This window comes from Coregonus clupeaformis, chromosome 18 (genome assembly GCF_020615455.1).
Source record: "Coregonus clupeaformis isolate EN_2021a chromosome 18, ASM2061545v1, whole genome shotgun sequence".
NCBI lineage: Eukaryota > Metazoa > Chordata > Actinopteri > Salmoniformes > Salmonidae > Coregonus > Coregonus clupeaformis.
In genome coordinates, this window is record NC_059209.1 from 52748517 (window position 1) to 52767130 (window position 18614).

Below are 18614 nucleotides of genomic sequence, written 5' to 3' on the forward strand. Positions count from 1 at the left end.
TCCAGCCTTGTCCTCGTCAACACTCTCACCTGTGTTAACGAGAGAATCACTGACATGATGTCAGCTGGTCCTATTGTGGCAGAGCTGAAATGCAGTGGAAATGTTTTTTGGGGATTAAGTTCATTTTCATGGCAAAGAGGGACTTTGCAATTAATTGCAATTCATCTGATCACTCTTCATAACATTCTGGAGTATATGCAAATTGCCATCATAAAAACTGAGGCAGCAGACTTTGTGAAAATTAATACTTGTGTCGTTCTCAAAACTTTTGACCACGACTGTAGAGATCGGTAGGAAATTGCACTTCTTTAGCCAAATATCGTATTTATCCCCAAAAAAAAAAAAAAGACCTGGTATAATGGAGCATTGATCAGTTATACAGTTAAAAGTTGTTCTTTTTGTGTTTTGGCCCAAAGTTGACCTTTAAGGTTTCACCAAACACCCCTGATATTCATATGTATGTGATGACCTCATATACACAGAATAAATGAATGAATAGATGTGGTTCCTTCAGTCTGAAAACAAACATGTCTTGAGTCACATCCAGGTCTATTTTTGGTTATAAAACAACAATCCCAACGTTTATGGACTATGGTACAACATTTCAATTTGATATGAGCCAGTACATGTAAATTGACTGTATTAAACGCGGGGTAAAAGGCGGTGTGAAAGTGGAGTATGTTCCTATGTACAGTTAGATCATAGCTGTAAAGACCAGGGAGACTCAGTCCAACATATTGCCTTTATAGTATCTCTGCGGCGGGGGGTTGATAAGGGTGGGGTCTGGCTAATGGGGGAGGATAAGGGTGGGGGTTTGAGGGGTAAGGGATAAGAGGTGAGAGGGGTAAGGTGGGTGATCTTTGACTAGTTTCCTTAGAGAAGGCAAAACTAAGCAGAGCTGCACAATATCATATTAACCAATCAACACCCCCCGTCTGCTGGTAAAGGTGTGGCTAATGCCACATTCAGATAAAGACTATCATAAAGTACCATAGTATTTCATACCGTATAGTACCATAGTATCATACAGTACCTTATCAAAGAGTGCCATATAGTATCAGATATTGTACCATAAAGTACCATACAGTATCATATTATAGTACCGTACGGATCATTGTATCACATACATGTATGGTAAGAGTCATTGTCAGTCCTCAGAGGCACACTCGTTCAGAGTGCAACAGTGCTCCCCTTCTAATGTTACTCCATAGAGACCTACTGCAGTCACACTCCTTACATCCAATCATAGAAAAGAAACAGACAGGCCAATAGGTCAAAGTGCACAGAGGTCCCAGCATTGACGTCTGTTTTGGCTGCTAAGGCCAGTGTTAGCTCCTCTCACCAGCTCTCTGATAGGCCAGAGCTCATCTGTATCTGCAACTGTTCTGCTGTCTGATTAGCTAGTGGAAGGCCATATCCCCTCCCTCCTCCTTCCTGGGTCTACCCCTGCGTTTCCCTCCTCTGGTCGGAGGGGACGCCAGAGAGCGTGCTCGGTGCACTACCAACTCAATAGCCGCCGAGATCGAGTCGTGATTGGAAAACTCCAGAGGCTGGGGGGCGGGACTTGGTCTTAAGCTCCGCCTTCCCGGTAGGTCCACACACCTCTCCAGCACCGGCATCCCGAAGCCCCTCCCTATGTCGCTCCCGTAATTGTTGGGTTCAGATTCATCAATGGGGTGTTTCCGGGGGCGACCAGGTCGCCTTTTGACAACGTTGTTGCCGGTCTTGGCCTGGCGCTGGAGACGCTTCACACGCAGGATCTTCTGTACGTGCTCAAAGTTCCTCTGATTGTTGAGCACATTGTTGAGAGAACACATCCTCCTGACCTCACCGTGGATCTGTTCCACCTCATGACGCTTATACCTCCTCTTACCTGGAACACCTGAAAGAGAGAGAGAGAGAGACATAGAGAGAGAGACAGAGACATAGAGAGAGCGACAGACAGAGACAAACAGAGAGACAGAGACAGAGAGAGAGAGACATAGTCAGAGAGACAGAGAGAGCAAGACAGACAGAGAGAGAGCGAGAGACAGATAAAGAGAGACAGAGAGAGAGACATAGACAGAGAGAGACAGAATGAAAGAGAGGGCGACACAGCCAGACAGACAGACAGAGAGGGGAGAGAGAGGAGAGAGAGAGGAGAGAGTTAGTTGTGTGATCACATTTTGACAATGTAAGATGGGGAAGAGGGAAAGGGGGGGGTGATTTTACAATACATATATCAAGCTGTTTAACAGAGAAAGAAACAAAAGCTAAATCAGGGTGTTCACAAGACTATGTCACCAAGAAAGAATTGGCCTGAATACAACAAAAAAATGCCCACATTGCTGCTCATTGAAATATTTAGTTTTTTGTTTAAGCTCCTTCCTGCTAATTTCCGCCATATTCAGGCCTGCCATGCAGCTGAGACAGAAGTAGAGATTCAATCCTGTGCTAAAGAGAGGAGAGAGAGATGGATAGAGAGAGAGAGAGAAAGAGAAAGATGAATAGCGAGAGAGAGAGAGGAGCTTCCATTCTGCTAGCAGGAAACCCACAGAAATGTGTCCAACCATTAAATGTGTCGCTATACAACAGTGCTGGAGCACCGGCTGGCAAACAGGCCAGACACGCACACGCACCACAGATAATTACACAAATGCACAAACACGCATGCACACACAAATTCAGCATAAGATTAGCTGAGCAGAGGAAACTGGAGCCATATTGTTTCCTTCATGCTGATGAACTGGGCACTCTGCCCTTCATACACACAGCTCTATCTCTCTCCACCCCCCCCCTTCCCCTCCCCTCTCTTGCTCTTGCTGTCTGGGAAGGACCTCTGACCTTCTCATTCAATGGGTTTTGAGAAGGAGATGAGGATAGAGGATGCGAGGAGTATGCAATTCAGATCTTCTCTCTCTCTACCTCCTCCCTCTTCCCTTCTCTCACAGCCCCACCCCCTCCTCTCTGGGCAGTGTTCCCAGATTGAACCAAAGCCAAAATGGAGGAAAAGCACAATCAGACACAATAGTCCCCAAAACAGCCGCCTTTAAACGCACCTGCTCTCTACCGCTCTCTACCGCTCTCTATCCTCCCTTGTCTCTCCCTCCTTCTCCTCTCCTATTCAGTGTGGTTTCTCAGTATTTCAGGGTTTTCCTCAACATTGTTCTAAGCTATGACAATGTAACAGTACTAACTAACCACTAAGGCTAACAAAGTGATAAATAGACCAAAATAAATTTGAATGACACACAAATGAATTCATATTGAATCCATCATCGGTCTTCCTAGCTATCAAATGCTTGCTGATGATTTCAAAACACATAAAACGTTTAGTCCAGACTCTAGTATTGTAAACTTGACCAATGGTATTGAGATAAGACCTGCATCATATTATGATCATGATAAAATAAAGCCTCTTGTCCATAGTTTCTCTTCTACTGAGACAATACACTAGCACTGAGTAGCAGCAATTTGTGAGGCGCAGAACCACACAGACACACACGCAGGGACATAAACACGGACACACACGGGGACAGGAATTTATGAGCTGCATACACTGAGTGTACAAAACATTAGGAACACATTCCTAATTTTGAGTTGCACCCCCTTTTGCCTTGAGAACACCATCAATTTGTCAGGGCATGGACTACAAGGTGTCGAAAGCATTCCACAGGGATGCTGGCCCATGTTGACTCCAATGCTTCCCACAGTTGTGTCAAGTTGGCTGGATGACCTTTGGGTGGTGGACCATTCTTGAAACACACAGGAAACTGTTGAGCGTGAAAAACCCAGCAGCATTGCAGTTCTTGACACACTCAAAGTGGTGCGCCTGGCAACTACTACCATACCACGTTCTAAGGCACTTAAATATTTTGTCTTGCCCATTCACCCTCTGAATGGCACACATACACAATGCATGTCTCAATTGTCTCAACGCTTAAAAATCCTTCTTTAACCTGTCTCCTCCGCTTCATCTACACTGATTGAAGTGGATTTAACAAGCGACATCAAATAAGGGATCATAGCTTTCACCTGGATTCACCTGTCATGTTTTGTACACTCAGTGTATACGCATTATAAAACTGATGACCTTTAGCAGTACTTGAGTGTCTATAGCTCTGTCTCAGTCCAGAGGAGAATAAAGTTACTGGTCTGTGGTCAGTTCTGTGTCCTGTTTAACTGTTTAAGATTTCGCTTTCAGCGAACTGCAGGAGGAAGGATTATATTGTGTGTGTGTGTGTGTGTGCACGCACACACAGAGAAAATCACTTTCATTAACTCTGCAAAAAGGATGACCTGCTTTTATGCAAATAATTGTGAGAGATTGCTGTCAGGTGCAGTTGAACCTGCTGATTAGTGGGAGCAGACACACACACACACACAGTTCAAATCAGGCTCAGATAAACACCCAATCACAGGGAGGAAATGATTTAGAAACATTCAATCACACAAGAGTGGAGAATAATATAAATTTCAGATCAGAGTGTGTGTGTGTGTGTGTGTGTGTGTTTTAATTGGGCTGGGGCTGGTCTGTGGAGCGTAGCAGTAAGTCATGCTGGTGGAGGGAGGAGAGAGGGAGACAGGGAAGAGCGAGGAGAGGGAGGAGAGAGAGGGAGACGGGGGAGATGGGGGAAATAGGGGGAACATTGAGAGGAGAGAGTGAAGTGAGGGAATAGAGAGGAAGAGGGGGTATACCCTGTCTAGAGCAGTAGAAGAGATGGAGGAAAGGAGAGGGAGAAAAAGGGGTAGAGAGAGGGGGGTAGTGTGTGCGTGAGTCATCCCCCGTGGGACCCCTGGGGAGGGGGATGTAATCTAAGTGAGCCCCTGGCTTCTCTCCCCCTCCGCTGGACTAGGCCCCACTCATTAAAGCCCTGGCTGGTAGCCAGCTCCGTTAACACAGCCACAGCCTTTTACTGCCTGTCTGGAGAATATAAATCACAACCTGGGAATCATATATCTCTGGGACCAACCATTGGCAGGCTGAGAGGGAGGGAGGGAGAGATTGGTGAATTATAGTCCTCTTCAGCCATGCGTTTCGTTCTCTCTCTCTCTGGCCAGATGTGCTCGCTGCACTCAGAATACAGAATGTACCAAAAACACATTTGTTCAGTATTTGGTGCTTTAGGAGCTGACTGCCTCTTTGTCTGCTATAGGCTAACACATGTTCATCCGTCTGCTTCGAAAACTGGGAAGACATCTTAAACACTATCCACATCATATATATATATATATATATATATATATATATATATATATACATTTTATGTAAAAAAAGAATAATAAGCAATTACTGATGTTTTTTTCCACTATCGGGACTGGAATTAATGCATGCACTGCCTCGGTACAAAAACATATTTTGAGCTAAATCTGAACAATCAGATATCTGGAGAGAGTGGGGCTGTATTATAACATGGTAATAAGCCTGTTACTGTCAGTAACACGTTGTTACCTGTTAGAGTGGGGCTGTATTATAACATGGTAATAAGCCTGTTACTGTCAGTAACACGTTGTTACCTGTTAGAGTGGGGCTGTATTATAACATGGTAATAAGCCTGTTACTGTCAGTAACACGTTGTTACCTGTTAGAGTGGGGCTGTATTATAACATGGTAATAAGCCTGTTACTGTCAGTAACACGTTGTTACCTGTTAGAGTGGGGCTGTATTATAACATGGTAATAAGCCTGTTACTGTCAGTAACACGTTGTTACCTGTTAGAGTGGGGCTGTATTATAACATGGTAATAAGCCTGTTAATGTCAGTAACACGTTGTTACCTGTTAGAGTGGGGCTGTATTATAACATGGTAATAAGCCTGTTACTGTCAGTAACACGTTGTTACCTGTTAGAGTGGGGCTGTATTATAACATGGTAATAAGCCTAATAGAGTAGTAATACGTTGTTACCTGTTTGAGTGGGACTGGCATTGTGGAAGGACTCTTCTCTTGCATGGATCTTCTCTTTCCTGGCATTGTGGAACGACATCACCCCTTCCTCTCCGAACACTGCTAAGCCCCTCCTTCTGCCACGCCCACTGCCCTCCTCCTTCTCCTCCCGCAATCTGAAAAGGTCCGAGGTCAGCTCTGGACGCAGTGATTGGCTACTGTAACTGCTCACGAAGCTGTTCACTGGCTCTCCGGGCGTGCGTTGGCGGAACTGGACATGGTCCATAGAGAGAGAAGAGGGAGGGTTCGACTCAAACATCGCTCCTCTGGATCCTCCTCTAGAGCCTCTCCCACCCCCCCTCTGCTTCTCCTGACGCTTCTGGTTGGTCATCTCCCACCTGTCAGTCAGCAGGTTGAGCAGCCCATTGGTCTTGGCACCGCTGAAGAGCCCGCCCAGCTCCTGTCTGTCATGGGGTGAGAGGAGGTTGGTCTCTTCCTTATGTTTGTGTTTGTGCTTGTGTTTCCTCTTGTGGAGCCGTACCCCTCCAAGACCTCCACCACCCAGGGATCCCAGTCCTTCTCCCCGACCAGAGGAGCCCTGCAGTGGGCCGCTAGACGCCTGGAGTTTGGAGTGGCCCCCAGAGTGGAACTTAGGAGGGGGGACGGCAGGCCTCATGAAGGGGGAGGGTGGTGAAGGGCTGTGGGGATGGTGGGGAAGGTAGACGGGGGGTGATGGTGGGTAGTAGCCCAGGCTCAGAGGCGGGGCATAAGGCATGGTATATGGTGCATAGTAGTTTCCCCCCGCCAGCGGATATCCAAACCCCTGGACAAAAGGCAGCTTGGACGTGATTGGCTCGCTGGCTTTGGCGGGCCGGCCGCGCCTCCTCTTCGCCTTGAGCTCGGCGGTCCTGCGAAGGTACGGGGCGGGGTCACAGGGGTAGGGGTCATAGGTCAGGGGGTAGTAGAGATGGTGGAAGTTGAGGCGGAAGATGGAGGGGTAGGGGTGCTGGGGGAAGCAGGAGGCGTAGCGTCGGTGAGACACATGTAGCTGTTGCAGCTTCACCACCACCTGGCAGAGGAGAGGAGGAGAGGCCACATCAGTACTGGATAATATATACAGTCCAGAAGAGGCTGGTGGGCAAAAATATATGAAGGTGGGCTCATTGTAATGGCTGGACTGAAATGAATGGAAAGGTATCAAACACATCATATCGTTCCATTTATTCTATTCCAGCCATCACAATGAACCTGTCCTCTGATATCTCTGTGACATCATATACAATAAGTCTAGTGGCAACTTCATTCTACTCCTACATTAAGTTTGATGTAATTTTAATAGGAAGTTTAATTTGATACCTCTTCTAGCTCAGACAGGAAGTGCAGGTGGTCACGGCTCTGCAGGCACTTCCTCTTCCTGCGGTGTTTCTGCTTCTTCTCCTGCTGGGACAGAAAGCTGTCCACCACTGCCGGCTGCTCACAGCGACCCCTACTGCCGCGACTGGACGCCTCCAGAACGGCAGCCTCCGCAGCCTCAAACCCACACAGGTCAAACGAGTATCTGCAACACAAAACAAAAACCTGTCAACTGGATGTACAATGTTGCTATTGTGGTTTCAAACAAACCCCTGGCAATATTCACTCACTCACTTCCCTCCCTCCCTCAACTAGCATACTAACTATCTCACTCACTCAGTCAGTCACTTCTAGCTAACTAACTAACCATGTAAACTAACAGAGAGATAGATACCTGCGTCGTGCGTTGGTCCCCTTCTCTGTCTGGTCAGAGGTGCTGTTGTTGTCCGTTCCTATGCCGCTGTCGCTGGGAATAGTCTCCTCGCTGTGTGATTCGCTGATGGGTGACAGCGTCACCTCCTTGACGGACGCCGCCCCCTCAGATAGGTGGGACGGGGAGTTGGCCAGGAGGCGCGGGGGAGACAGCTTCCAGCCGGCCCCCAGTAGCCCCCTGCCTGGGGGTTTAGAGGGCAGGGCACTGATGGGCTGCAGGCTGGGCATGGTGGCGTCAGAGTGGGGGCCGTGAGGGCCAGGGTGGCACATAGAGGACAGGGTGTGGGGTCTGAGGAGGAGGGTAGTGGAGCTGAGAGTGGGGGTGGAAGGCACTAAGAGACTGTTGTACAGGCTGGACATGGAGGCAGGCACAGAGGGCTTGGCCCCCCCACCTCTTGGGGGAAGGGTTTGGGTGTCAGAGCGCGGCTTCCTCCCCCTCTTCTTCCCAATGTAGATGGTTCCTCTTTTACTGACGTTGATCTGCTTCCCCAGACGAGCCTCAATGGTAGAGGCCATGACCGTCATGGCAGAAGAGACGGGAGCCGAGGCGGACTTCAGCGCCAGGCTGCCATGTTGGCTGGAGCATGATAGTATCTCATTCAGGATGCTCTGCACCTTCCCCAGCTTCAGCCTCTTCACCGGCCTGACATGGGCTCCCTCACCGTGCTTCAGTTTCAACCCATTAGCATTGGGGCTAGTGGAACCAGATGCGATTTGGGAAATCGCGGTCTTTCTCCTGCGGCTGAGCCCCGCGGAGCTGTCCCGGGCTAAAGGGCTCAGGGGGGAGGTGGAGGTGCCCTCATGGATGGTTTCCACAGTGAGCAGGGGTTGTTTTTTGGGACGACCTCGTTTGCGCTTGGTGGGGGTGTGGACAGTCAGACTGTCTGTGTTGGTGTACAGGGGGCTGGAGGGGGTGATGGGGAAGGCAGAGGGGGGCTCACACATAACTGACAGGGGGCTGCGGCCACTCTCCCTCTGGACTAGGTTGGGGGGGCTTCGGGACTTCAGGTAGGACCACCGGTCCTTGGTCTTGGGGGGTCTGGGGCTGGGGATAGGGCTGGGTTTTAGGCTTGTTTTGGGGTTAGGGTTAAAGCTGGGGCTTAGGTTGGGCGGTCTAGGGTTAGGAGTGAGGCTGGATCTTGAACTAGGGATATGGTTGGGGTTAGGGCTAGGCAGTCTGGGGCTAGGGTTAGGGTCAGGGTGTTTGTGGGGGTCTGTGGCTGATCTAGGATGACAAACTGGGTTCTTCCTCACCCGGCTCTGGATCATGGCTGATTCCATGTCGGCCCCACTCATCACCCACTCTCCTCTCTCCGCTCTCTCTCCCATCTCTGTCCTCTCTCCTTTCTCTGCCCTGTCTCCTCTTTCTCCCTTATCTGCTCTTTCTCCTTTCTCCCCTCTCTCTCCTCTATCCCCGTCTGCCTCAGGCTGGCTACCCTCCTCACCCCGTCCTGACCGAGACTCACTCCTGTGGGAGTCCATCTTGTGGGACTCTCTTTTATGAGACTCCATCTTGTTGCCTTCCATCTTGTGGGCCACTTTGGGCTCTGGAGGCCCTGATTCGCTCCTCTCTGTGATGTCAGTGCCCTGCAGCTGCTCTGATTGGTCCTCCTGGGTGAGTGACTCCTGGAGACACCGCCTCCTCCTCCTTTTCCTCCCTGTTCCCTCCTCCATCAGCTCAGGAGCACCAAGCGTTGGCATCTCCCTCTCCTCCTCCTCTCCTGTCCTCCCTATGCTCTCCCTCTCATCTCTCTCCAGCTCAGGGGTCTCCTCCTGCCGTTCACCCAGAACTATCAGACTCTCTGCATCTTTCTCTGCCATCCTCCCCCATGGCAACTCAGCATTCTGGGTATTACCCAGAGTCCTCTGGGGGTCCTTCCTGCCGTACTTCCTCTTGATGTTTCCAAACAGCTTCTCACTGACCTCCTGTAAGCCCCGTCCTCTGGAGAGAGAGGTCAGGTTCAGAATGCTGGCGTCAGTTACTACGGGCAACACAGGATCAGGGCTCAGGGGTCGGTGGGGAGAGGGGCTGAAAGAGCGAGGGGAGGGGCTTCCTGGGACTCTCTTCATTGGAGGTTTTAGGAAGGAAGGGGCCAGATCAGAGAGAGGGCTCCTATTGGCTCCCGCTGGTTCTCTGCTGGGCTCAGCATGCACTGGATTGGCTGGGGATGCAGAGGGAGGCGAGGCCCAGGCTGGACTGTGTGTATGTTGGTGTGTGAGTTGTAGTGGCTGTGTGTGTTGCTGTTGGGGTTGGTGTGTGAGTGTGTGTGGGGGCAATGGTGTGGTGTGTAGGATAGAGGGCTTGGACTGGTGTTTCGGGGGGGTGACATCCCCAAGCAGTTGCAGTAGCCCCCCCTCTCTAGGTTCTGCTGCTCTGAAGGGTCTCTCATAGGTCTGAAGACAGAAACACAGAGAAGAGAGAGATCAGTACAGCTGCTCTTTATGGAGAAACATCAACATATGTGACAACAGCTTATATCCAAGTCTGTCTGCTGGTGTTTAAGCATTTTGAATGGATAACAAAACAATGTTGAACAAAAGCTGTTTACAGAGCAATTCAATTCCTCTGGTAAAGATGTTCCATACTGAGAGAGAGAGAGAGAGAGAGAGAGAGAGAGAGAGAGAGAAAGAGAGAGAGAAAGAGAGAAAGAGAGAGAGAGAGAGAGAGAGAGAGAGAGAGAGAGAGAGAGAGAGAGAGAGAGAGAGAGAGAGAGAGAGAGAGAGAGAGAGAGAGAGAGAGAGAGAGAGAGAGAGAGAGAGAGAGAGAACCAGTAGAAGACAAGGGGAAAAGAGGGGGGAAGCACAGAAGAGCTTCTATCATGATGTCAGGATGCTCAACCAGTCAGCGGAGGACGTCTGGATAACTGAATCACACAACCCCTGTTCTCAGTTTAAACATCAATACAGTACACGCACTAGTCTAAACACTGTGGTGTGTACCATTATACATACAGTAACAAAATGTTAACGGGCTGAAATGTAAAGAAGCGGATGTGTGTGTGTGGTTTTGTCTGTTATTAGCAGGCTCAGCCTATAATGCAAGAACCTGCCTGATGTAATGAGCTACAGAGATGCAGTTAACCACATCTTTGCATCTTTGCACCAACAAGACCAGAGCCTATAAGAGCGATTTTACAGGATGCACCTCTGCTCAGTGGTTGCAGGGAACAAAGCATAACAGCCATACACAGTCACATCTCCTTTACCACTCTGCTACACAGTCACATCTCCTTTACCACTCTGCTACACAGTCACATCTCCTCTACCACTCTGCTACACAGTCACATCTCCTCTACCACTCTGCTACACAGTCACATCTCCTCTACCACTCTGCTACACAGTCACATCTCCTCTACCACTCTGCTACACAGTCACATCTCCTTTACCACTTTGCTACACAGTCACATCTCTTCTACCACTCTGCTACACAGTCACATCTCCTCTACCACTCTGCTACACAGTCACATCTCCTCTACCACTCTGCTACACAGTCACATCTCCTCTACCACTCTGCTACACAGTCACATCTCCTCTACCACTCTGCTACACAGTCACATCTCCTCTACCACTCTGCTACACAGTCACATCTCCTTTACCACTTTGCTACACAGTCACATCTCCTCTACCACTCTGCTACACAGTCACATCTCCTCTACCACTCTGCTACACAGTCACATCTCCTTTACCACTTTGCTACACAGTCACATCTCCTCTACCACTCTGCTACACAGTCACATCTCCTCTACCACTCTGCTACACAGTCACATCTCTTCTACCACTCTGCTACACAGTCACATCTCCTCTACCAGAGAGAGGGACAGAGGGGAGCGAGAGGGACAGGGAGGAGGAGGGGGAGAGAGGGACGGGGGAAGAGGGAAAGAATGAGCGGTGGTGAAAAGGGAGAGGGGATTAGGGAGAGACAGAGAGGGACAGGGGGAAAAGGGGGAGAGCGAGAGATGGCGGAGGAAGGTGAGAGAGGGACGGGGAGGAGGGAGAGAGAGGGAGATGGGGAAGAGGGAAAGAGGGACAGGGGGAGGAGGGTGAGAGAGGGAGATGGGGAAGAGGGAAAGAGGGACAGGGGGAGGAGGGATGGGGAAGGGGGAGAGAGAGAGAGGGACAGGGGGAAGGAGGGAGAGACACGGGGGAGGAGGGTGAGAGAGGGACAGGGGGGAGGAGGGAGAGAGACGCGCTCACACACACACACACACACACACACACACACAGAGAGATAGACATACATGCCAGTGTTTTCCACTAGCGCCGGCTATACAGCCGATTACAGAGTCATTTTCAGCCGGGTACTTTTCCCACCTAAATCAACTAGGCTACTTTTCAATTTGCTAGTCAGAAAAAAGTCTGCCGAGCCCTCTCCCGCTAGAATGAACGATATGATTGACGAACAGCAAGCTTGAGTAGTTTGTAAAAGGTGTCGAATTGACTGAATATAGTCAATCTCATATATCCTTGCTATTCATACAGTGTTTTCGGAAAATATTCAGACCCCTTGATTTTTTTCCACATTTTGTTACGTTATAGCCTTATTCTAAAATGGATTAAATAATTTTCTTCCTTATCAATCTACACACAATATCCCATAATGACAAAGGGAAAACAGAAATACCTTATTTACATAAGTATTCAGACCCTTTGCTATGAGACTCGAAATTTACATTTACATTTACATCATTTAGCAGACGCTCTTATCCAGAGCGACTTACAAATTGGTGCATTCAACTTATTACAGCCAGTGGGACAACCACTTTTTTTTTTTTTTTTTGTATGGGGATGGGGGAAGAAGGATTACTTTATACCTAATATATTCAGGTTCATCCTGTTTCCATTGATCATCCTTGAGGTGTTTCTACAACATGATTGGAGTCCACCTGTGGTAAATTCAATTGATTGGACATGATTTGGAAAGGCACACACCTGTCTATATAAGGTCCCACAGTTGACAGTGCATGTCAGAGCAAAAACCAAGCCATGAGGTCGAAGGAATTGTCCGTAGAGCTCCGAGAAAGGATTGTGTCGAGGCGCAGATCTGGGGAAGGGTACCAAAAAATGTCTGCAGCATTGAAGGTCCCCAAGAACACAGTGGCCTCCATCATTCTTAAATGGAAGAAGTTTGGAACCACCAATACTCTTCATAGAGCTGGCCGCCCAGCCAAACTGAGCAATCGGGGAAGAAAGGCCTTGGTCAGGGAGGTGACCAAGAACCTGATGGTCACTCTGACAGAGCTCCAGAGTTCCTCTGTGGAAATGGGAGAACCTTCCAAAAGGACAACCATCTATGCAGCACTCCACCAATCAGGCCTTTATGGTAGAGTGGCCAGACAGAAGCCACTCCTCAGTAAAAGGCACATGACAGCCCGCTTGGAGTTTGCCAAAAGGCACCTAAAGGACTCTCAGACCATGAGAAACAAGATTCTCTGGTCTGATGAAACCAAGGTTGAACTCTTTGGCCTAAATGCCAAGCTTCACATCTGGAGGAATCCTGGCACCATCCCTAAGGTAAAGCATGGTGGTGGCAGCATCATGCTGTGGGGATGTATTCCAGCGGCAGGGACTGGAAGACTAGTCAGGACCGAGGGAAAGATGAACGGAGCAAAGTACAGACAGATCCTTGATGAAAACCTGCTCCAGAGAGCTCAGGACCTCAGACTGGGGCAAAGGTTCACCTTCCAACAGGACAATGACCGTAAGCACACAGCCAAGACAACGCAGGAGTGGCTTCAGGAAAAGTATCTGAATGTCCTTGAGTGGCTCAGCCAGAGCCCGGATTTGAACCCGATCAAACATCTCTGGAGAGACCTGAAAATAGCTGTGCAGCGACACTCACCATCCAACCTGACAGAGCTTGACAGGATCTGCAGAGAAGAATGGGAGAACCTCCCCAAATACAGATGTGCCAAGCTTGTAGCGTCATACCCAAGAAGACTAGAGGCTGTAATCACTGCCAAAGGTGCTTCAACTAAGTACTCAGTAAAGGGTCTGAATACTTACGTAAATGTGATATTTCAGCATTTTCTTTTTAATGAATTTGCAAACATTTCTCTAAAAACCTGTTTTTGCTTTGTCATTATGGGGTATTGTGTGTAGATTGATGAGGGGGGGGGAAAACAATGTAATCAATTTTATAATAAGGCTGTAACGTCACAAAATGTAGAAAAGTCTGAAAGTCTGAATACTTCCCACATGCACTGTAAATCATTAAACGTACAGTTGAAGTCGGAAGTTTACATACACTTAGCTTGGAGTCAAATTTCTTGTTAACAAACTATAGTTTTGGCAAATCGGTTAGGACATCTACTTTGTGCATGACACAAGTAATTTTTCCAACAATTGTTTACAGATTATTTCACTTATAATTCACTGTATCACAATTCCAGTGGGTCAGAAGTATACATACACTAAGTTGACTGTGCCTTTAAAAAGCTTGGAAAATTCCAGAAAACGATGTCATGGCTTTAGAAGCTTCTGATAGGCTAATTGACATAATTTGAGTCAATTGGAGGTGTACCTGTGAATGTATTTCAAGGCCTACCTTCAAACTCAGTGCCTCTTTGCTTGACATCATGGGAAAACAAAAGAAATCAGCCAAGACCACAGAAAAACAATTGTAGACCTCCACAGTCTGGTTCATCCTTGGGAGCAATTTCGAAACGCCTGAAGGTACCACGTTCATCTGTACAAACAATAGTATGCAAGTATAAACACCATGGGACCATGCAGCCGTCATACCGCTCAGGAAGGAGACGTGTAGAACTGTTTGGCCATAATGACTATCGTTATGTTTGGAGGAAAAAGGGGGTCGCTTGCAAGCCGAAGAACACCATCCCAACCGTGAAGCACCGTGGTGGCAGCATCATGCTGTGGGGGTGCTTTGCTGCAGGAGGGACTGGATCATGCTGTGGGGGTGCTTTGCTGCAGGAGGGACTGGTGCACTTCACAAAATAGATGGCATCATGAGGAAGGAAAATGATGTGGATATATTGAAGAAACATCTCAAGACATCAGTCAGGAAGTTAAAGCTTGGTCGCAAATGGGTCCTCCAAATGGACAATGACCCCAAGCATACTTCCAAAGTTGTGGCAAAATGGCTTAAGGACAACAAAGTCAAGGTATTGGAGTGGCCATCACAAAGCCCTGACCTCAATCCTATAGAAAATGTGTGGGCAGAACTGAAAAAGCGTGTGCGAGCAAGGATGCCTACAAACCTGACTCAGTTACACCAGCTCTGTCAGGAGGAATGGGCCAAAATTCACCCAACTTATTGTGGGAAGCTTGTGGAAGGCTACCCGAAACGTTTGACCCAAGTTAAACAATTTAAAGGCAATGCTACCAAATACTAATTGAGTGTATGTAAACTTCTGACCCACTGGGAATGTGATGAAAGAAATAAAAGCTGAAAAAATCATTCTCTCTACTATTATTAAAGTGGTGATCCTAACTGACCTAAGACATGGAATTTTTACTAGAATTAAATGTCAGGAATTGTGAAAAACTGAGTTTAAATGTATTTGGCTAAGGTGTATATGTCAAATGTATATGTCCATGGTATCATATTCAGACAAGTAAACTAAACATGTCGTTTGTATTTTCGATATGAAGTCAGTCAGGACTTGCCAGACTGTCACGACTTCCTCTGAAGCTGCCTCCTTGTTCGGGCTTCGGCGTTAGTCATCACCGGCCTTCTAGACACTGCCGCTCCTCATCTCATCTTTTCATTTGTTTTGTCTTGTTTATTACACACACCTGGTTCATATCCCCTCATTAGTATCTGTATAAGTGTTCCCTCTGCCCCCTTGTCTTTGTGTGTGATTAGTTATTGTGGAGGTGACTCTAGCTCGGTGGAGCTACTTTGTATTTGTATCACCGGGTGAATCCCGTGTGCCTTGTTTTTCTCCAGTGCGCTGTACAGTGAGGGAAAAAAGTATTTGATCCCCTGCTGATTTTGTACGTTTGCCCACTGACAAAGACATGATCAGTCTATAATTTTAATGGTAGGTTTATTTGAACAGTGGGAGACAGAATAACAACAACATAAATCCAGAAAAACGCATGTCAAAAATGTTATAAATTGATTAGCATTTTAATGAGGGAAATAAGTATTTGACCCCTCTGCAAAACATGACTTAGTACTTGGTGGCAAAACCCTTGTTGGCAATCACAGAGGTCAGACGTTTCTTGTAGTTGGCCACCAGGTTTGCACACATCTCAGCAGGGATTTTGTGCCACTCCTCTTTGCAGATCTTCTCCAAGTCTTTAAGGTTTCGAGGCTGACGTTTGGCAACTCGAACCTTCAGCTCCCTCCACAGATTTTCTATGGGATTAAGGTCTGGAGACTGGCTAGGCCACTCCAGGACCTTAATGTGCTTCTTCATGAGCCACTCCTTTGTTGCCTTGGCCGTGTGTTTTGGGTCATTGTCATGCTGGAATAATTTTGGTCTCATCTGACCACAACACTTTCACCCAGTTCTCCTCTGAATCATTCAGATGTTCATTGGCAAACTTCAGACGGGCCTGTATATGTGCTTTCTTGAGCAGGTGGACCTTGTGGGCGCTGCAGGATTTCAGTCCTTCACGGCGTAGTGTGTTACCAATTGTTTTCTTGGTGACTATAGCCCCAGGCCGAGGAAGATTGACAGTTATTTTGTGTTTCTTCCATTTGCGAATAATCGCACCAACTGTTGTCACCTTCTCACCAAGCTGCTTGACGATGGTCTTGTAGCCCATTCCAGCCTTGTGTAGGTCTACAATATTGTCCCTGACATCCTTGGAGAGCTCTTTGGTCTTGGCCATGGTGGAGAGTTTGGAATCTGATTGATTGATTGCTTCTGTGGACAGGTGTCTTTTATACAGGTAACAAACTGAGATTAGGAGCACTCCCTTTAAGAGTGTGCTCTTAATCTCAGCTCGTTACCTGTATAAAAGAGACCTGGGAGCCAGAAATCTTTCTGATTGAGAGGGGGTCAAATACTTATTTCCCTCATTAAAATGTAAATCAATTTATAACATTTTTGACATGCATTTTTCTGGATTTTTTTGTTGTTATTCTGTCTCTCACTGTTCAAATAAACCTACCATTAAAATTATAGACTGATCATTTCTTTGTCAGTGGGCAAACGTACAAAATCAGCAGGGGATCAAAAACTTTTTTCCCTCACTGTATTTACAGCATTGGAGTGTTTTACGCAATGCTGCGTACCGCTGTGTTCCTGAATAAACCATATATTCTGTGATTTACCCTCCTGCGCCTGGCTCCGTCCAAAATTACCCACTACACAGACAGTGATGTTAAAGTGAGTGACTCATCAGTAGCCTACTGAATTGCCGTAAGAGAGCTGGTCATTTGGCTTATCTGCAGATAAATTATGAAAACATTTTATGAAGATGGTGAATCCTCCTCACTGCAGGAACAATTGGTAGGCTAGTGGAGAGATAGCCTCACTCTGGTCCAAAATATGATAAAAGAAAACAAATTGAATTGTTTTAAAAGCTAATGCTACTTATATGGTATTTCCAAAGATATTGATTTAATCAAAGTGTTGACAATGGAGTAGTCATCTGCTGCTTTCTGTGTAGCAAAGCCCATGTTTAACACCTGATTAATTATTCAATCATACCTGTATTGCAGATAGCTGAGAAAATGCCTCTTAAAAGGGAAGCTTGACGCCTGAGGTAGTTAGCAGACTATTACAGGATTCTTTAAATGCCCAGTGCAGTCAAAATTAAGTTTTTCCTGTGTTTTATATCATATTGTACAACAGCTGATGTGTGTGAAAAAGTGTGAAAAATTTGATTTCCTGATAGTTGAAAATACAGTCTAGCATTAGAATGTACCAGAGGCCACCAAAATAGAGCTTGTTCGGCAAATAAAATCTTAACAACCCCCCCAGCCCAGGGGTGCCTAGCTGGCTACTTTTTCTATTTGGCTGGCTACTCCATGTGCTTGTGGAAAATACTGACATGCACAGGTACACACAGGCACAGACAAATACACATGAATAGGGACACACAGGAATGTTTATCTGCTGAGTACATGCTGCAGAGTCACGGTTGGCCGTCACTTACAGGATGCTTTGAGATGAGTCTGGAGAGGGAGCTGTGTGTGTGTGTAAGGTGACACTGGAGAGGAGACGGCATGTGGTGAGATAGAATGACAGGCACCTGATACAGACACGCTAACTCAAATGACCCAGAACATCTTAGAATGGACAGGCAGGAGCCGATACCCTCTTTCTACACCACACACACATAGTCAATAGTCCCAAATACTAAAAGAAACATGCGTTTTAAATCTAACACCAAAGAGAATTCCCCTGTGACATGAGTCTAACCACAAACTCACCACAGAGATAATAAAGGAAGGATGCATGGCCACTTCCCCTGAGAGTTCTCTCTCTCTCTCTCTCTCTCTCTCTCTCTCTCTCTCTCTATCTATCTCTCTCTACGCTCTCTTTAGTTTACCTCTATTTTGTCAGTCCCAATGTTCCTCCGGCCCAGTGGTGTGCGAGTACCGCTAGCTGACAACTCCCAAATCCACCCCTAGCCACTACCCCCTAGACCAGGGGTCTCCAACCCTGTTCCTGGAGAGCTACCCTCCTGTAGGTTTTCGCTCCAACCCCTGTTGTAACTCACCTGGTTCACCTTATCAACCAGCTAATTATTAGAATCAGATGTGCTAGATTAGGGTTGGAGTGAAAACCTACAGGACGGCAGCTCTACAGGAACAGGGTTGGAGAGCCCTGCCCTAGACACTTACCCTAGCCCCTACCCACCTAGACATCTACACTAGCCCCTGGCTCCTAGGCACTACACACTTTAGGCCTAATCCCAACTTTGTGTACTATATCTGTAACGATCCCGGCAGTCTGAGTCGGGTCCTGTCTGTGGACTAGTTTTTCTGCTCGGGATCTCCAGTTTCCCGAGGGTTCTGGAACGCTCCGGGGAGCTCTCTTGATT

General features: G+C 47.4%; 1 protein-coding gene across 2 annotated transcripts in view; it reads right to left on the reverse strand.

The window, feature by feature from the left end:
* Positions 1-217: 217 nt before the first annotated feature.
* The window catches only part of LOC121563514 (SET-binding protein-like), a 75797-nt gene continuing 57400 nt past the window's right edge, over positions 218-18614 (reverse strand). For both annotated transcript variants that reach the window (XM_045226947.1, XM_045226946.1), the window contains exons 3-6: positions 7612-10043; positions 7221-7422; positions 5886-6933; positions 218-1882 (exon numbers count right to left, since the gene is read on the reverse strand). In XM_045226947.1, the coding sequence (XP_045082882.1) occupies positions 1401-1882; positions 5886-6933; positions 7221-7422; positions 7612-10043 (4164 nt within the window). In that variant the 3' untranslated portion in view covers positions 218-1400. The remainder of the gene's footprint in view (positions 1883-5885; positions 6934-7220; positions 7423-7611; positions 10044-18614) is intronic.